We start from the raw sequence: 19,221 nt of genomic DNA, 5'->3' as shown, positions 1-19,221 counted from the left end.
ACTGGAAAAAAGCTAATGTTGTACCGATATTTTAAAAAGGTAAACAGGATGAGCCAGGTAAAGTTAGGCCTGTCAGTCTGATCTCTCTCCTAGGTAAGACAGTGGAGCCGCTGATTGGGAGTTTAATTCATCAAGAATTAAAGGAGAGTAATATAATTAATTAATGCCAATCCATGTGAATTTATGGAAAATAGATCATGTCATCCTGGCTAATAGCCATATGTTGAGGTAACATGCTTAGATTCTGTACGGCGGTATAATATGACATTTTGATTAAAAAAACTAAAACGTTATAAAATTAAGATAAGTTGTGTTCAAAGGCTGTATAATCCATCTTTAGCAACAATATGAAAGATTCCACAAGGAGATACTATACAGTAAAACGGAAGACATTTTCTACAGCATCATCTGAAATCCCTAGAAGGTGCTAAAATCCCTACTATTTTGGATTACCTCCTCTCAATAAAAAAATTCAAGTCTCTTTCTTAGCCTTCGTTGGGTGCACTTGGAAGCTATTAGCACCTTTCATCCCCTGGTGACAAGTGATTGATCTTCACCCATCCTATGGCAATTGACTCTGATGTGGGACCTTAGCTTAATCCTGTTGGCATTGACAAAGGCTCTGTTTGAACCCCAAGTGTCATGTTCCTTCATCATCCTATCTATGAAGAATGCCTTCCTGGTTGCACTCACCTCAGCCAGGAGAATAGGTGAACTGGAGGTCCTCGTGGCAGACTTATCTTTACAGTCTTCCATTGGTACAGTTTCCTTAAGATTACACCCCAAATTCATCCCCAGAGTAATCTTGACATTTCACCTAAATCAGGTCATATACTTGCCTGTTTTCTGCCTGAAGCCACTAGAAAGAACATGACACTGCACTCTGGGTGTCCATAGAGCGTTGGTATTCTACTTACAAAGGACAAAACGGTCTTAGAAATCTCTTAAAATGTTTGTTGTCTTTGTGAACCGATGAGGGAGAAGCCGTATCTTCACAGAGGGACTCAAAATGGATTTGAGGCTGCATCCTGCTGTGTTATAAGTTAATAGCCACCCTTCTCCCTCAAGGAGTGAGGGCCCACTCCATCAGAAGCTTCACTTTGAGATACCCATTTTCAGCAGATCTGTAAAGCAGCAACACAAGACTCTCTGATCATGCCTCCACAAAACAGTACATTGCAATACTGCAATACATTGCAGTACATTTGGCTCTACAGCAGCCAAATCGTTTGGCAGAGCAGTCCTTCAATCCATAGTACAGAAAGGGTTCTTTTGGACCCTCCTCCTGAGTTAATACGCATGCGAGTCATCTAGAGTGGAATACGTATAGGGACCCTAATTCAAAGAAGAAAGAAAAATTACATACCTTGTACAGTAACTGGAATTCTTAGAGATGAGTAGTCCCTATCAGTGTTCTACTACCTGACATCTTTCCTTCTATTGTGAGCCCTATCCTATGGTTATTTGCAGTAGAGAAAGAATTGGTGAGGTGGTTGGTCCATGGTCATCACTTATGTTACCAGATTTGCCCGTTACTTTGGGGTGTGCTCATTTATTAGGGTTACTCTTCTGCACGGGTGGGGAAGGGTTCTGTAATTCTATCAATGTACTGCTTGTGTCACTTGTGTTTTCATATGGAGCTCTACTTCTCCCTTCTGCAAGTCCCTTCCCAATGGAGCTATCCTGCAGGACCTAGGTTCCCCAGGGCTGGGTTCCTCCAGCCCCAGAACCAGATGAACACACAATTAACAGAGCACGTCTGAGCGGACCGGGTCAATCAACACTTTCAAGCTGACCCCTTATATGTCCCTGGACTCAGTGGGCTGGGCCAAGCAGCACTTTCAGGCTGCCACCCTTATATGCCCTTGTGCTCAATAGGCTGGGCCAAGCAGCACTTTCAGGCTGCCACCCTTATATACCACAGGTACCTCACCAGAATAGAGTAAGCTTGAGCAGGCTGAGTTGAACAGCACTTCCAGGCTGCCACCCTTATATGCCACTGGACTCAGCAGACCGGGTCAAGCAGAACTTCCGAGCTGCCGCCCTCGTATGTCACAGGTTCAGCATGTCCCTATCCCCACTTTCATGTTACAATTGTACTGGTAGTAACCCACTAGATAAGCAAACCCCATAGTACTTTTGGGCGCTACAGGGATCTTTAGCTTAGGTAAGAGAAGCGTTGCTGCAGAGTAAATGGGGGAAGCCGAAAACACCAAAGAGTAAAGTTCAGTGAGAGAGAGAGGGAAGCAACCATAAAAGTTATTTATTCAGTAACAGTGATAACTGCACAAGGAGAGCCTAAACCAATATAAGTTACATTATTAAAGGTTACAAAAGTCATATATAGAAAACTATATCTGATCAAACAAGTCAGGGTTAGAAAGTTATACCTGAGGTAGAAAAGAAACCAGAGAGAGAGAGAGAGAGGGATCTCACCACTATAGGAAGCTTGAACTGGTCGGGGTTCCCAGGTGATGGTGGTAGCTCAGGGTCCTGAGTGCTGGAGACAGGCAGAGCCCCCAGCACAATCAGTCTGGGGAAGATGAAATCCCAGTGGAACTGATGCAGGGTTTGGATCCATACATCAGAACACTTACTGGAGTGTGGGTAGGGTTGTTTTTTTTTGTTTTTTTTTGTAGGGAAACAACAATGGTTCAAGGGAGAACACTAGATTTGTTTATGGGTAAACTGATGCCTCAAGGGGTTTTTTTAAGGCTAGACAATAGGAGCTGATCACTTTTGGCTATGGGTGGTGTTCCTTCCAGGGAGCTCACAATGCAACTAGGCAGCTTCAGTAATCTGGATATCAAAGAGTCATTACTAAAATTGGTCTGATAACTGCTGAGCTGGGTGCGTGCAGGTGTAGGTTCATTAAAATCTGGAGCAGAGATCCCCCATGATCCAGTGCTTCCCTGCTTTTCTGGTCCCAGAGTTCAGTGCAGTTCTTGCCTTGGAATCTTGTGTTCCCCATTCTATATGCTAATAGAGATGCCTCTCTTTCCCATCTTTGATGCAGATGAGGCTAAGGGAATTGCCTTAATCCTATCATCCTTGTCAGGAGGGATCTAGGTGTGTCTCCCATCACCCTTCACTGCTCTCTGCGAGTCTTTTTCTCTGATAGATTTTGGTTCAAGCAGAGGCTGGGGGGTGGGGGAGTGTCCTTCATGAGTCAGACAAGCTGGATACTGTGCCCTGGTACCCAAGAACACAAAGCTGACTGGTATCGCCTATGCCCTCAGTTCAGAGCACAGTGAGGCAAGAGGTGGACCAACAGACACTCTTTTGATGTCAGGCACATGGAGCACATGCAAACCTAGAGTGGAATACAGCTAGGGACCATATATCTCAAAGAACTCCACTAACAGTGTACAAAGTAAGTAACCATTCTTTCTTCCTAGCATGTCGAAGTGACATAACTACAGTGTTCTGGCCCTGGACCTTGGAGACACATACACAGACAACCAGCCTTCCCTGAAATTTAGAGAGTAGGGCTTTAGGAGGAATCAATAAAACGGCAATAAAACAGACTAACGTATGAATCAACCTGTACTTTTTAAAGGCTTCTAAGGTAGCGAGGTGCCAAATCCTATTGGAATGGGAGTTCTCTTATCCCATTAACCTCCTTTGACAATCCCTGCCTTTAAAGGTTTCACTGAAGACAGAGCCAAAATAAAGATATATTCTTGTCTTGTTCTTATGATAGTATTGAGAAAAGAAAGATGAAAGAGTGGGGGTTCAAGAATGATTCTGTAACTTCTTAGGCTTGGAAACCAAGTATGTATGATTAAGAATATCAGAAGGGATGACAAAGGAGAGAGAACTCTTTTTTCCCAGCAAATGTATTTCAGACTTTGAAGTGCTCAGTAATTTTAAAATACAGTTTAGTCAAGACTGACAAATATAGGTACCAGAGAATGATTTGAGAAGCATGGAGAAGTGGGAATTATCCATGTACTGGCAACAACCAAGATTGAAGCTAATAATTAGATTAACCAGAGGGAAAAGACATATAGAAAAGGCAAGTGGGCTACAGACAGAAGCACAGGACAACAAATGAGGTTGGAACAGTATTGGGTGAGAAGGTGATTGTCACTATAATATATGAAGTCTGTGGTGGCTTTAAAAGTTTAGGGGTGAACAGAGGTTGATGTTTGGTGGAATTGACAAGATTTTCTTCTTTTTTTAATTTTTAAATTCATTTTAGGGATTGACGAACCATTGCATATCAAAAGAAGGAAAGTAATAAAACCAGGCTTCATACATAGCCCATGGAAAAGTGCTTATATCAGACAGCACAGAATTGATACTAACTGGCGGCGAGGAGAGCTTAAATCTCCTAAGGTAACCATTTCTTAACTATGTTCATGTTGAGAATTAAATAGGATCAGCCTGTCAGCTGTTAGTTTTGTTTTGGACTAAACTAAATCACTTCTGACATCCAAAAAAACTTTTTAAAACTGTTAACTTGAAAAGAAGGTGTTAAAGCTCTTTGTGACAATTTTTTTTCTTAAAAATAATTAAATCAGAATAAAGTCATGTATATTTTACAGTGCAGAAATTTATGTATTTTTCTACCTATCCTGTTTTAAGCCAAATGAAAACTTCTGAGCATCTGTAAAGGGGAACATTTGGGGGGAGGGATAGCTCAGTGGTTTGAGCGTTGGCCTGCTAAACCCAGGGTTGTGAGTTCAATCCTTGAGGGGGCGATTTGGGGATTGGTCCTGCTTTGAGCAGGAGGTTGGACTTAGATGATCTCTTGAGGTCCCTTCCAACCCTAATAATCTATGATTCTATGAACATCTGTAGTTGCCCTTCTAAGGGTTGGTAGGAGAGCCTGGGCCCACCCACTCCAGTGGGCCCCAGTGGTAGGCAGCTAAGTCCTGCATCCTGATGCATTATGCAGCTTCCTTGCAGGATCTTTTCCTACTAAGTCCCCTCTCTTTCCACAGGATAAAGTAAAATATTGAACGTAAGATAAAATTTCTAATCTTCAAAGCATCACCAGTCCCTTTGCAGGCTTGGTCAGGCCACAGTAGACAGGCCTCAGGCAGCAAGAGCTCCTAAAAATTTTTTCCCAAGAGTTCAGGTCAACTTACCTCCACTGTCTGCCTGACACTAAGATACTCTGCTTCCTTTTTTAAGTGCATCCAGTCTGTGCAGGCTTTGAGTATGGTGGGGCAAGGCCATCTGGGACCAGATCAACTCCTTAACCTCTTCCTCTCCTCTGTAGGGTTTGTATACCTCACTCCAGCACCATATCAGAAAATCAAAATATAGTTGCTGCTAGTAGAGTTAAATCCTACTGCTGTGGCACCATGCAACAACATTTTCACTGAGGCCCCAATCCTGGGAACATTCATACTGATACTTAACTTTACACATGAAAGTACTCCCATTCACTTCAACAGGAATACTTATGCATGAAGTTAATCGTGTGTTTAGGGTATTTTTAGATTGTGATATGAAACTATTACATAAATTCAGATATTTGTTTTCATTTCGTGTCTTATTTTTACATATATTTTTATAACTTTTTAAAAGTAAAGGAAAGTACTTGAATTCCCTTTTTAAGATTTTGTTGCCTTTGAAAATAAAAATGAAGTACTATAATATAGATGAAAATTGTTTCATTTCAGCCTGATAACATTAGCAGGGTATGCCCACATTTTAATGATACTGATACTAGATTATAGTATCATAATGTGCTTTATTTATGCAAGAATTTAGCAGTTGTATCATAAAGACTGATTGTGTCTCTGGCTGCCCTTTATACATAAAGAACAGCCAGAGACTTAAACCATTCTTTTTAGAGAAATTCTGTGACTTTTCTTAATTTTTGTATAGTAGTCCAGAAAACTAAACAAACAAAACAATACAGGAGTTACCTAAAAAGCTGAGAAAATCTCCTGCTATTTGAATATCTGACTGCAACTTTCTGTGTTTCTGGCAACAGTGCTGTATTTTTTGTCATGTCATATGCTATGCTGGAATTATTCAAATGGTAGCCCCAGACATTACCCAGCTTCCCATTTCATATCAATAGATATTTTGAAAAGTATTCAGATATTTTAAATAGTAAATTCCTTGTTTAATTTGCATGTTCTGATGTAATTGATCTTTACTGTACTGTACTAAAAATAATCTATTGCAGGTTTCCATAATCAAACACTGAAAATGCCATTTTTGAAAAATGACATTCAAATCCACAAACATGGAAATACATATTTTCTTCTCATTTGGCCAAACTAACTTTTGTTTCTTCGTAACTGGTAAAGGTTTCTGTAGCTCTTATTTTGGATAGTATCTGGTACCCAGTATATCAGGAGGAGTGGAGTGGTCGAGAATATAAGTACACATTAAGACTAGTTCATAAAAATAAAAAAAATGCATTGGATAATAGAAGCAAATTTTTTGTTCATAGGTAAAATATTTTCCATGACATTATTCTCATGCTTTTAAAGATTTTATTTTGACATTTTTTAAATTTATTTTTTAGAATACAGTGGTCTATCCAATGGGTTATCCTAGTTTTAGCAATGATCTATCTCAATTATTTTAGAAGGAGGGTAAAAATAGTGTTAATGCAGGTGGTCAGCTATGCAATGCTATATCATGGATGACATTTTATATCAAGGAAATGTCTTCCTATCTCCAGCTAGTAATAAAACAGATCTGAACCATAAGGACTGACAATGATTCAATTTTTTAATCTAGTTACATTAATTTATGCGCCCTTCTTGCTGATGTACACCATTCTGATTCTGATTTTCTTTTCTGTTTATCTTCTAAACTTTTGGCTTACATTGCAACACATTCTGTATTGTCAGGTGCTCAAAGGACATGATGATCATGTAATCACATGTCTACAATTCTGTGGTAACCGAATAGTCAGTGGTTCTGATGACAACACATTAAAAGTTTGGTCAGCAGTTACAGGCAAGGTAAGTTGGTAATTGCTGTTAAGAACCCATGAAATGGACCATTGACATAGTAGTAGCAAGCTTAAAAGGGTGTTAGTAATTTATCCTGTTTCCAAGAATATCTTATATCTTTGCCTTTATTGCTGTCTGGTGCAAGACAAAGATAGAATATTAGAAAATATTTGGGCAATCTTTCTCTATGCCAATATATGTTTATTTTATGAAAGTCACCTTGATGTGAAATTATAATGCTATTCATGTTCCATTGGCATATATCCTTGTTCTCTTGGCAGCTGCTCTATTCTTGTGGAGTCATTTTTGACATTGATTACAGAGAATTTAGACACATACTACGTTATCTTCTCTGTAGGTTAATTCTTCACATGGATCTTGTTTCTGGCTAATGCTTGTGGCTTCCACATTTTATTTATATGGTTTTTAAGTTTTTCAATTTTTTTTTATTGGCTATAAATAGCCTTAGACAGTTCATTTCTCTTTATTCTAGTAACAGAGAATCTTCTAATTTCAACAGCCCAAATGTTGATAGTGGCAAGCTTAAGATATAAAAGATATCCACATTGTAATATTAGTCTTAGATGTATTTAAAGGTTTTAGTTTCTGCTTTTGCATGCCTCAAAGTGTCTTAACTGGATTGTAACTACTACCTCAGGGAAGAATAAAATAAAATAAAATGTGGTATGCAGGCAGCCACACCCTGTTCATCTGGCTTCCCTTCACTAAGGCTAGTTCATGAAAGAAACCACGGTGCAATTTTAGCATTCTTTCATCAAAAAGGACAAGATGGAATTATTCTTTAATGAAAAACATGTGTTTGGTGTATTCTTCCTCCTCAAAAATATAATGTATCACTGAATATATGAAATTAAACATGGCAGGATGACTTGTCAGCAGCTTTAAGTTCTCAGTAACATCTTTATATGAGGGATGTTTAAGCCAAACATTAGAGAATATTCAGAAAGTGTTGCATCCAATATGGAAGAATTCTGTATTTGACCTCATCCTGACTGAAAAAGAGAAATTGCTCACAGAATGAAAAATGTAGTGGTCGCTTATATGCAAGTGACCATGACTTGATCGTATTTGTTATGTGCAAAAAGAATAAAGTCCAAACGAGTAAAATATATTCTTATTGCTTTCAAAAAGCCAGTTTCACAAAGCTGAAAACAATTCCAAGCCAAAACACATGGGAAAGAATTTAAACGGAAAAATGTGAATAATTGGGAACTGTTCAACAACATTTTACTTGGTACCCAAAAAGCAACAATCAAGAAAGGAAACAACACTGATTAAAAAACAAACTGGCTTAGAGAGGAAATGAAAGCAGCAATTAAAATAAATATATATATGAATAATCAATGGAAAAGAGGAAGTTGATATCAGTGAATATAAATTGAAGCTAGGAATTGAAAAACATTGAAAAGGGAAGTAAAAGGACACAAGAAGTCTTTGGGGAGCAGAGTTAAGGTGCTATTTAAGTACATTAGGAGGAAAAGGAATCCTAACAATGGTATTGGTCCAGTATTAGATGGAAATGATAGAACAGTCAATAATACTGAAAAGCCTAAATGTTCAATAAATATCTGTTCTATATTTGGGAGAAACAGATGATGGATTTATGAAGTATGATGATGAAATACTTACCATTCCAGCAGTTACTCAGGAGGATGTTACGAAGTATCTAATAAAGTTAGACATCTTTTAATCAGGAGGTCCAGAAACTTGCATCCAAGAGTTTTAAAAGATTTGGTTGAGGTGCTCTCTGGATTGTTAATGCTGATTTTCAGTAAGCTTTGGAACATTGGGAAAAAAGCTACTGTTGTGCCAGAATTTAAAAATTGTTCCTGCCCCATTGAGGGTAATTAACCATTAGAAAAAACTTACCGAGTGTTGTGGTGCATTCTCCATCACTAGAAAGTTTTATATCAACGTTGGATGTTTTTGTAAAAGAGATGCTCTGGTTCAAATAGCAATTAATTCAGAGAAATCTTATGGCCTGTGTTATACAGGAGGTCAGACTATATGATCACAGTGTGGCCTCATAATCTATGAACTGATTAAGTTTCTTTCAACTTCTTCCAAAATCCTAACTATACAAAATATTTTTCAGTGTTTAAGAACACTAGTTGGACACACAGGTGGAGTCTGGTCATCACAAATGAGGGACAATATCATTATTAGTGGATCTACAGACCGAACACTTAAAGTATGGAATGCGGAGACTGGAGAATGTATTCATACTTTATATGGACACACTTCTACTGTGCGTTGTATGCATCTCCATGAAAAAAGGTAAATGTTTACTTCAAATTAGATATCTTTTTTGCCTCTTATTTTGTGATTTTTTTTAAAAAAAGGAAAATGTACCTAAAATTTCATTAAGTAGTCCTAAAATAGTAAAAGTCTGTGCAATATAAAAGTACATATTACTAAAATTACATTTATACACTCAACATGAAGAGAAAAGAGCAGCTGACTGCAAGAAGAAACGGTGTGAGAGAATTAACCAAAGTACAAACGACATAAACCTCTCCATATACAGTCAAATAGTTACCTATAACTTTCTTTCACAGTTGTTTCAGTTATTGATGTGACCCATTCTGCTATGCTACACTACAAACAGTCCTTGTTTTTAACTTATTTCTCTACATTTTGTTGTAAACCTTTACCTATTTTAAAATTACCTTTTTTAAAATGTCTTTAGACTTTAATATATTTTATTTACATTTCTTTTACACTGTCATTTCATTTCAACAATAGTATATCAATTCAAGAGACTTTGGCTGAGCTGTTGTAGTTATTTGTTTTAAAGCTTTGCATTGATATGTAGTTGTGTCTAGAATGTTGTCTTGGTTATTCATCCCTTCTTTTCCTTCTAAGAAAACTACGTTTTTCTGCTCAGATAGTTAATGGAATTACAGTAATCTTCATTACTATTTATGGTTCCAGTCTCAGTAGGTTAAAAACTGATATTTACTGTACAAATCAAGAGACATAAATGTTGCATGATGAAGAAAAACCTCCAAAGAGGGTTTTAAAAATAAATAAATAAATATCACTAGGTACGTGTAGTGCTCATTAAAGCAAGCCTGTATTACTGGCTTGAGCTAACCATCTGTAAAAGTAGGTGGTATATAATCTGTCACATACAGCTCTCCCAACCCACCTCAATCTTGACCTGCAATATCTTGTTTTCAAGTCTGCATCTCTCCTCTTAAATACTGACTGCCAATCACACCAAATAGTTTGGTGGTGTGATGATGAACAGGGTGGGAAAACGTAACATGCTTTAACTTTCAACCTGAATAAAATGTGAAGCCAAGCCAGCTCTTCAGAAGCAGGCAGACTAGTAATCAGGCCGCCTCACCTTCCAGAGAGATAAATTCAGTTTAACTGCTAAAAGGTTGATATATCAGTCTTCCTGTTTTAGCATACATGATACAAATAACATGGAAGTTTATATGCTAAGTGTAGTTTCTGTTTGTGTTTCACCAGAGTTGTCAGTGGGTCTCGAGATGCCACGCTGAGAGTTTGGGACATAGAGACAGGCCAGTGTTTACATGTTCTGATGGGACATGTAGCTGCAGTCCGGTGTGTTCAGTATGATGGCAGGAGGGTTGTTAGTGGAGCATATGATTTTATGGTCAAAGTGTGGGATCCAGAGACTGAAACCTGTCTACACACACTGCAAGGGCATACTAATAGAGTCTATTCATTACAGGTAAGCAATTTGCATGTAGTGCTCTAGATTCCCTTGGATACACCATCTGTATTGTTAAACTACTAAAAATATGGGTACTTACTGATCTGCAGATGCAGTCCTAGAAAATACATAGAGATTCAGGTTACCCTCATCCTACCTCCCTCCTCTTGCTACATATCTTGTCTTAATTTAGAATGGGAGCCAAATTCTAGTTTGGGTCTCTGAGAGCTACCACATTATTGTACATTATTTTTAATTTTGCTGTGAATATTCTTGTTTTCAGTGTCCCTGTTTTTCATAGCTTATCAGCAGCTGAGGAGTTAAGTCCACCAAAAGTAATGTCCCTTTGATAGTCTGAAAGTTCATGTATTAGTATTCTAGAATCTTAATCTTAGAGAAGGAACTTAGTGCTAAGGTGTATGAGGTAGCGCTAGACTAGTTCAATCTGGGCTGCTGTAGCTGGAATATTCATGTGGAATATTTCACATCCATGAAAAAATTACTTCCTCTCCCAAAAAACTGTAGTGTTCATCTTTAAAATTAAACCAGAGCTTGTCTCTTTTACTCCAAACTAAAGAAGAACTTACTTAGTAAATAAATGCTGAAAAGACGTATATCCACAAAAAGGAGCAAGCGAGCTGCTTCTGGTATTTACAAAAAACAAGCAACTTTTGGCAGCTTTGTATGATTGAATTTTTCCTTACTCTGATATTCGAAAGGAGATTTTGTGTGTCCTCTAGAAATTGCATTTATTGAAACATATGAGGTTAGTTTGCATGTTATCCCTTTCAGTATACAATTGTTGGGTACCTGGCTAGCAACACTTCATGGATTGTTATAAAAACGAAAACAGTGGTTTATATTTGTGTGTGTGTGGACCTAGGATTTTAATGGCTGTTAGTGAAGGGTTCTGATCAGCTCCCTGCCTACCTATGCTAGAGGCCACGTCTACATTTGGAAGGTTTTGCTGGTGTAGCTGTACCAGCCCAGTAAAGTATATCAGCAAAGTATTCCTAGGGTGGACACTTTTGCCGGCATAGTTTATTCCAGTTACACCTCCACCCCCACTCCAGCAGAAGTGCAGTTTTGCCGTAATAACTAAGTCTGCACTAGGGGTTTTTGCCAGTACAGCTAAGTTGGTCACAAATCACATCTCATCACACCCCTCACCAAGATAGCGATGCAGTAAAAGTCTGTAGTTGAAGAACTGTTGTGGATCTTCCTTTACCTTTTTACCTACCCTGAACATCCTTGTTTCGCTCTGCAGAGCTGAAACAACTTCCAGAGTCTGAGAAGGCATTTAGGGATTTATTTTGTGCTAGGGCTTGCTGGCACCACAGTCATAGAGGACAGCAGATGGAGAACTAGGAATGGCATTCTGGCTGGTGAGCTGGGGGGTTTGGTACTGTGCCTAACCCTCTACTGTTACAAAGGCCTAAGGCTAATACTTGCTCAAACTTTTTTTTTTTAATTGGTAAATATAATTAAAAACAAGAAATTGCATGTCTGCTAGGCTGGTCTGTGGCACAGGAAGTGTGGCTCAGTAACTGAGAGACTAGAGGATTTCATAACTCATTTTGAACATAAAATGTGTTTATTAGAAAACAAATGTTTCTTAACTTAACGTGGGGCCAGAAAGAGAGAGTGACTCTACAGAGGTTAGAGCGTTCACCTGTAAATATGGGAGACCCCTGTTCCAATGACTATTTTTACAAAGTAGAACTGTTCGAGAACCTCATCTCAAACTATCCCAAGCCCAGTGGTTAGGACACTCTCCTAAGAGTTGAGAGACATGGACTCAAATCTCTGCTCCAAATCAGGCAGAGGGAGGGATCTCCCACATCTTGGCTGAGCACTGTAACCAGTGGGCTACAGGTTATAAGGGGGGCAGCACTATCACCTCCAGGTAATGGTGTGGTGGTTGTGATGTGTGTGGTTTTATGATGTTTATGAGAAAGAGTTCATGGCTGTGAATTTCAAGCGGTGATAGATGCCTCCCTCCAACCTAGACTTAGATGTGTAAGTCCCTTTGAGGGACAGGGCTTAAGCCCCACTCCCTCCCTGGTGGCTTCTTGATGGGTTTTGTTGATCCCATTCTTAGGTATCCAAGCTTCTACTACCATGCACAGGGAAAGTTAGGTACCTATGTCACAGCTGTAGATTCCAGCAGGCATCAGAGCACCTAGTATAGTTAGCATTGCAATGTTGAGCATATGGCACCTTTGTGAACCTAGCCCATAGATGATAGTGGACTGGACTTCCTGATGGAAAGCATATGTAAAATGCTAGTCCTTACAGAAAGAGTCCTCAGAACCACTGATTTATAACACATTATATTTTTTTCAAAAAGGTTTAAATTCATATTCTTTCTTAATTTATGATTTAGCTGCAGTATATACTACCTGATCACCACCACTGGCTCTTGGTTTTAGTTGACAAAGTGCTTGAACTAACTTTTTGCTCTGATACTGTGGATAGATGTTACATAGAGTGAAGCTGCTGATCTGATCAAATGAAATATTCCACAAAAGTTTTTTGGATGAGGAGGTTGACACTGAAGGCAGAAGATCCTTTAAAACTCTTTGCAGTTGCTTGAAATATCAGAAACCACTCAAATATTTTCTGTTCTGTTTGCTTGAATTTTTAGCAATGTATAGTACTATTCAAAGAGAGGGTCAAAGTAAAGTGTCCGTCAGTATGTACTTTTCTCCTTATTCAAGATTAAGATCTGTAGGTGTTGAACTGCAGAATGCCATAGGCCTTATCTACACTAGGAAATTATACTGATAGCATCAGGTGTGCGGGGTTAATGATAGAACTATGTTAAACATAAGGCTTTGCACTGAGTTCAAAGTTGTATTTAACATTGTTAGTTAACATGTTGTACCATAATGTAATTTCCTAGTGTAGGGGATAGTGCAAGGTCATAGCATATACTGTCTTATTTTGTGAAACTCTGAATTAAATCCAAGTAGCACGCTTAATGTTTTTTTTCACAGTGTAAATCCTAAGAGCTTAATACAGTTGCTTGTGATGTTTTTACCTTTTTTTAGTTTGATGGCATCCATGTAGTGAGTGGATCTCTCGACACTTCAATCCGAGTTTGGGATGTGGAGACGGGAAACTGCATTCACACATTAACGGGCCACCAGTCATTAACAAGTGGAATGGAACTGAAAGACAATATTCTTGTGTCTGGGAATGCAGATTCAACAGTCAAAATCTGGGATATCAAAACAGGACAGTGTTTACAGACATTGCAAGGTGAGCTTACTATCCCAATATAAACACATTCGTTTAAAAGGCTGGTGCAAAATTAGTGCAGGTCAGTCCTCAATTTACCAATTGCTTCAGTGCTGAGTGCTGCTGAAATAGGTAACTTAATATCAAAATACTTGTTCATATCTGTTAAATCTGAGCATTTCTACTTCCCATATATTGCTAGAGGACAAAATTAGCTTTGGGGAGATTGTTTCAATTTTAGGTCAAGTCAAGCTGTGTTTTAAATGTACAGTCTTGTTTAATGCACCATTCTGGAATGGGGAAAGGGAAAAGATTCCAACCAGCAATTAAAAATAACCTATATGCAAGGAAAACAACTGCTGATCATTTAATGCTCAGAAGTTGGCCATGGCAACAGCTGTACTATTTTTTGTATTAGTGAAATTATCTTTCTGTGAATAAACCTTTTTTTATAATTCAATCTAAAATCATTTGCCTATTATGGAAAGACAGCTGTTCTGATAGAAATTTGCTGTCTGTATGTTAGACTGATAAACTACCAAAATATGTAGGAAATGGCATCTCAAATCAGCAGTCGACTTAGTTATTTAGGTCACTTGGACATTGCAAAGCCTCCAGACTAATTGGGTTGAGAGGCAGTGAACACTGTCTGTTACAATAAATCAAGAAACGTGAATGGAAAACAGGAAAGAGAGAGAGATTTTAGTTTTCATTTTGACTGTTGCTGTGCATATGTACACACATTCACTTATTTTCCTAAGCAAGTCTTTTGTAATATCTTTCCCTGCTTTTGCCTGCCAGCCCTGGTTCTGGGAGAAAACCCACTTCACTAAAAAGCATCCTCCACAGTTTAATCATACTTAATTACTGGACAAAACAAGCTCTGACCTTTTAAAAGGACAATTACTACGGGATGGCTTAAGGGAAAAAAGGCATGTAAAGAAAGAGAGTTTTGTTATTTGAGTTAATATTTAACTATGACTTCTCTTGTCTGTGGGGATTCTGTAACATTCCACTAGAAGGGATTTTAAATTAGATTAATGCTTGGGCAACAGCACCATTTCCTGCCATCAAGGTTTAGCAGTGACCTAGGAACCAGAACACCCTTTCTTCCCAAAGGGGTTGGAGTGATAACTACCTACTCTGTGATCACTTCCTTCTACTAGGTAAGTTCATTTTGATGAATTTCAGATGAGACTAGCCCCAGTGTTTGTTACAGTAATAACAGACAACTGTGAGGATGGGGACTTTTCAGTATCTGTACTAGTCCTTTGAAAACACAGAATGAGGCTTTTATGTATGTTAAGTATTTGATTTACCCTGCATACAAATATATCTAAACATGGTAACCCCTTTCTAACCACAAGCAAAATTCTTTGGATTTTAATATTGTAGGTCCCAACAAGCATCAGAGTGCTGTGACCTGTTTACAGTTCAACAAGAACTTTGTAATTACCAGCTCAGATGATGGGACTGTAAAACTTTGGGACTTGAAAACGGGTGAATTTATCCGAAATCTAGTCACACTGGAGAGTGGGGGAAGTGGAGGCGTCGTCTGGCGGATCAGAGCCTCCAACACAAAGCTAGTGTGTGCAGTTGGAAGCCGAAATGGAACTGAGGAAACAAAGCTGCTGGTGTTGGACTTTGATGTGGATATGAAGTGAAGGGCAGAAAAATGAATTTGTCCAAATGTGTAGACGATGTTTCCCTTCCCTCCCCCTGCAAAAAAAAAAAATCCCTTGTCCTTGGTGGTGCAGGATGTTGGCTTGGGGCAACAGATCCTAAAGACCTACAGACTACGAAGGAGGAGACTGCGAGATGACAAAACTGTAACTGACAAGAGAGGCATTTGCTGTCTCATCACATAAAAAGCTTCACTTTTGACTGGGGCAGCTTTGCAAATAAGACTTTCTAAATCAAACCAGGTGCAATTATTTCTTTATTTTCCTCTAAGTGCTCATTGAGCAGGGTGGAGGTTAAAAAGTTGTTACAATTCTTGCTAACCTGTTATTTTACCACAGAAATCTAGAAAGTTGCTGCATAACATCCGTTTCTGGATGACTTTCAAAGTTGTGAGCATCTGTGGTGACAGCAAAGTCAAATCCTGATGTGGAAAAGCTAAAATCTTACTGTGAATTGTTTTTGTACAGTTTTATCAGAGCTTTTTTTTTGCCAGCCATTGCCAATGTCAATCACAGTATTAGCCTCTGTTACTCTATTTACTGTTGCTTTCATCTACACTCTACAATGCATATGTTGCTCTGAGGTGGCAAGTTGTCCTGGGTTCTGAGAGTTCTTGAATGGATTGAACTCTCAATGCTGGTGCTAGAAGTAGGTCTTCAAGTATGGGATTGTTGTCCCACCCCTGTACTGTATTCCCAGTGGCCAAACTTATTTATGCTGCTAAATGAAAGAAAGTAAAGCAAATTATTTCTTGTTTTTTAATTTTTTTTTCTGCTGTGACGTTTTAGTCCCAGACTGAATTCCAAATTTGCTCTAGTTTGGTTACAGAAAAAGACTTTTTGCCACTGAAACTTGAGCCAACTGTGCCTCTAAGAGGCTGAGAGTTAAAAAGTTTCAGACAATTAAGAGTGAAGTTTGCCTGCAAGTAAAGAATTGAGTGTGTGTGCAAAGCTTATTTTCTTTTTTCTGGGCAAAAATTAAAACACATTCCTTAGAACAAAGCTACTGCAGCCTGTTCTGTGGGGAAACTTTTTTCTTTGTGAGGGCTGTGGTGAATGGAATGAACATGCATAATAAAACTGACAAAAATTTTAAAAATATAAATACAAAAATAAAATTGCTGGTCAGTCTTAGTGTTTTACAGTATTGAGAAAAACAACTGTTACCGTTATTGCTGCAAGGAACTGACACAGTGCAAAAACTATTACATTTTTGTAATAAAGATGTACATGCAAACAAAAAAAATGAAAAAGTCAAATCGTTTGCCTCATTCTGCAAGAGCCACAACTCAAGCTGAACTGTGAAAGTGGTTTAACACTGTATCCTAGGCGATCTTGTTTTTTCCTCCCTTTTTTGTTTTGTTTTGTTTTATTTATAGTCTGATTTAAAACAATCAGATTCCAGTTGGTTAATTTTAGTTATGTAACAACCTGACATGATGGAGGAAAACAACCTTTAAAGGGATTGTGTCTATGGTTTGATTCACTTAGAAATTTTATTTTCTTATAACTTAAGTGCAATAAAATGTGTTTTTCATGTTAGCATGTCTTTTTCTTCCAATGGTTTGCTACTGTACTAATATGCAACATTGAGGCCAGTATATGGGCAAAATCTGGACCTATCTCAGACTATGAAATGTGTAACATCCAGTCAAGTTTCTCAGTTTACTGAAAAGAGAGGAATGTACAGAAACCAAAATGTCTTCAAGGGCTTCTTATGTAATAAAGTTCTACAAAGAAACTCTCCCGCAAAGAACATGCAAGAACACTGAGTCAGCATCTCTGTGCATTTGTCACTGGGGCTTCAACAAAGATGGGAGTTAACCTAGTAGTATATTCTTAGTGATAGGAAGCTAAGATTTGACACTGGCAGGAGTTTGCCACAAAGTTACTCAGTAAATCAAGAGGAAAATTACATGATTAAGCTTTTTGTGGCTATTACAGTTTCTTCTGAGACCATTTTGTTAATCACATCTGAGATTGAATAAGTCTAATAGGAATGAAATCTAATGTTTTTTATTGATTGATTGAAATGCTACAGAAAAGAATATACAGTATCAAATGAAAAGCAAGAAGCAGTAAAATCCATATCAGAATTTAAAAGCACTCAAGGTCAGTAACATAAGCTTTAAAGTGAACTGTCCAAAATAATATTGAAAGAAAGTCCTACACAATCCACATGGTCCAAAGCAGTCCCATCAACTTGCTCAAACGGAAAAGTCAACATAGGTGAGCTAATCAGAATATCAGTTGCACTGGAAGCCTATCAAATGTTATATCTTCTTCTAAAATGATGTGTACAAAACTAACACTGATTTTTTTTCAAGTAATATTGAGTGGTAGAGAGACACACACATGAGGTTATGACGTTCATGTCTTTGTAGACTTTTTACTATCAATTTAGCTGGTCAACAGTTTATCTTTTTAAAATATTAGTTATATAGAAACTACTGGTTATAAAAGGACCAGAAAATGCAGATAGGATCGGTTTCAAGACAAAAACAGAAAATAAATATATTATATATCATCTAAGTTTAGTTCTGATCCACCCTCATTCTGAAAGTTCAGGTAATAAACAGATCTCAAATGAGCCTTACTCAGTACTGACTGCAGTGAGGCAAGCTACTTGTTTACAAACAGAGGCAAACTATAATTTAAAAAAACAAAACAAAAAAAAACCACCAACTGGTATTTGCAAAAACTGTCCAGTGAGTGTTGAAAAGAGTGACCTGTACTGCTTTGCCCACAAGTGACTTTTGTGAAAGAGCTAAGAAATCTCTACGGACGGTGTGTTCTAATAGTGCAAACTTGGTATGAACTTGCAGCAGTTTGCCCTTGTCATCCTGACTAGTCAGATCAATTAAGTCATCGCTAGAGCAGAGCTTTCTTCAGTTGAGTTTAAGGCCACAAAACAGACACATTATAAGATTGAAAGGAACACGTTGATATTGGATGCAAAAATCCAAGGTAGGTTTTTGTTTATTTGTTTTAAAAGGCGCGGGGGGAGGGGAGTATACAACAACTGATGCTGTGGAAACCAGGCCTAACAGTCAGCTGGGTAACAGCAAAAGCTTTGCAGTCATATAACCTTTTGTTATGATTTGTAAAGTCTGCCACTACTAAAATTTTCAGTGAGCTAATTTGGTAATTATAAAAGGGTAGGGTATTTACCCGATTGTAAAGGAAATGAGGAGAGATTACACTGAGGCACAAGAATACAAAAAAGAGTCAGAATAGGGCAAAGGGAGTCGAGAGAAGGAAGTGATAGGAAAGGCAGGTTTGAAATAGTTCAAGCTAGCTCATTTGAAATGTGTTGAGCCACCAATATGGATAGGTCCAAACTGTGTTCAGATAGAGCAGGGGTGGCCAACCTATGGCTCCGCAGCCACATGTGGCTCTTCAGACATTAATATGCAGCTGCTTGTATAGGCACCAACTTGGGGGCTGCAGCTACAGGTGCCAACTTTCCAATGTGCCGGAGCATGCTCACTGCTCAACGCCTAGCTCTCCCACAGACCCTGCCCCGACTCACTCCAGCCCTCTCGTCAGTCTGCTGTGCCCTCGCTCCCCCCGCACACCACAAAACAGCTGATCCGGAGGGATGGGGAGGTGCTGATCAGCCGGGCTGCCAGTGGGTGGGAGGAGACTGCTGACA

General features: G+C 38.4%; 1 protein-coding gene across 6 annotated transcripts in view; it reads left to right on the top strand.

Moving 5' to 3' along the window:
* The window catches only part of FBXW7 (F-box and WD repeat domain containing 7), a 278,287-nt gene extending 261,179 nt beyond the window's left edge, over positions 1–17,108 (top strand). For all 6 annotated transcript variants that reach the window (XM_032771269.2, XM_075066325.1, XM_075066326.1 and 3 more), the window contains 6 exons: positions 4,205–4,341; positions 6,828–6,941; positions 9,049–9,230; positions 10,434–10,659; positions 13,695–13,905; positions 15,280–17,108. In XM_032771269.2, the coding sequence (XP_032627160.1) occupies positions 4,205–4,341; positions 6,828–6,941; positions 9,049–9,230; positions 10,434–10,659; positions 13,695–13,905; positions 15,280–15,548 (1,139 nt within the window). In that variant the 3' untranslated portion in view covers positions 15,549–17,108. The remainder of the gene's footprint in view (positions 1–4,204; positions 4,342–6,827; positions 6,942–9,048; positions 9,231–10,433; positions 10,660–13,694; positions 13,906–15,279) is intronic.
* The last annotated feature ends 2,113 nt before the right edge of the window (positions 17,109–19,221 follow it).

The sequence above is a fragment of the Chelonoidis abingdonii genome, chromosome 5 (assembly GCF_003597395.2).
Source record: "Chelonoidis abingdonii isolate Lonesome George chromosome 5, CheloAbing_2.0, whole genome shotgun sequence".
In the NCBI taxonomy this organism is placed as follows: domain Eukaryota; kingdom Metazoa; phylum Chordata; order Testudines; family Testudinidae; genus Chelonoidis; species Chelonoidis abingdonii.
Note: the sequence above shows the minus strand (reverse complement) of the source record. Positions and strands in the feature narration are given on the sequence as shown.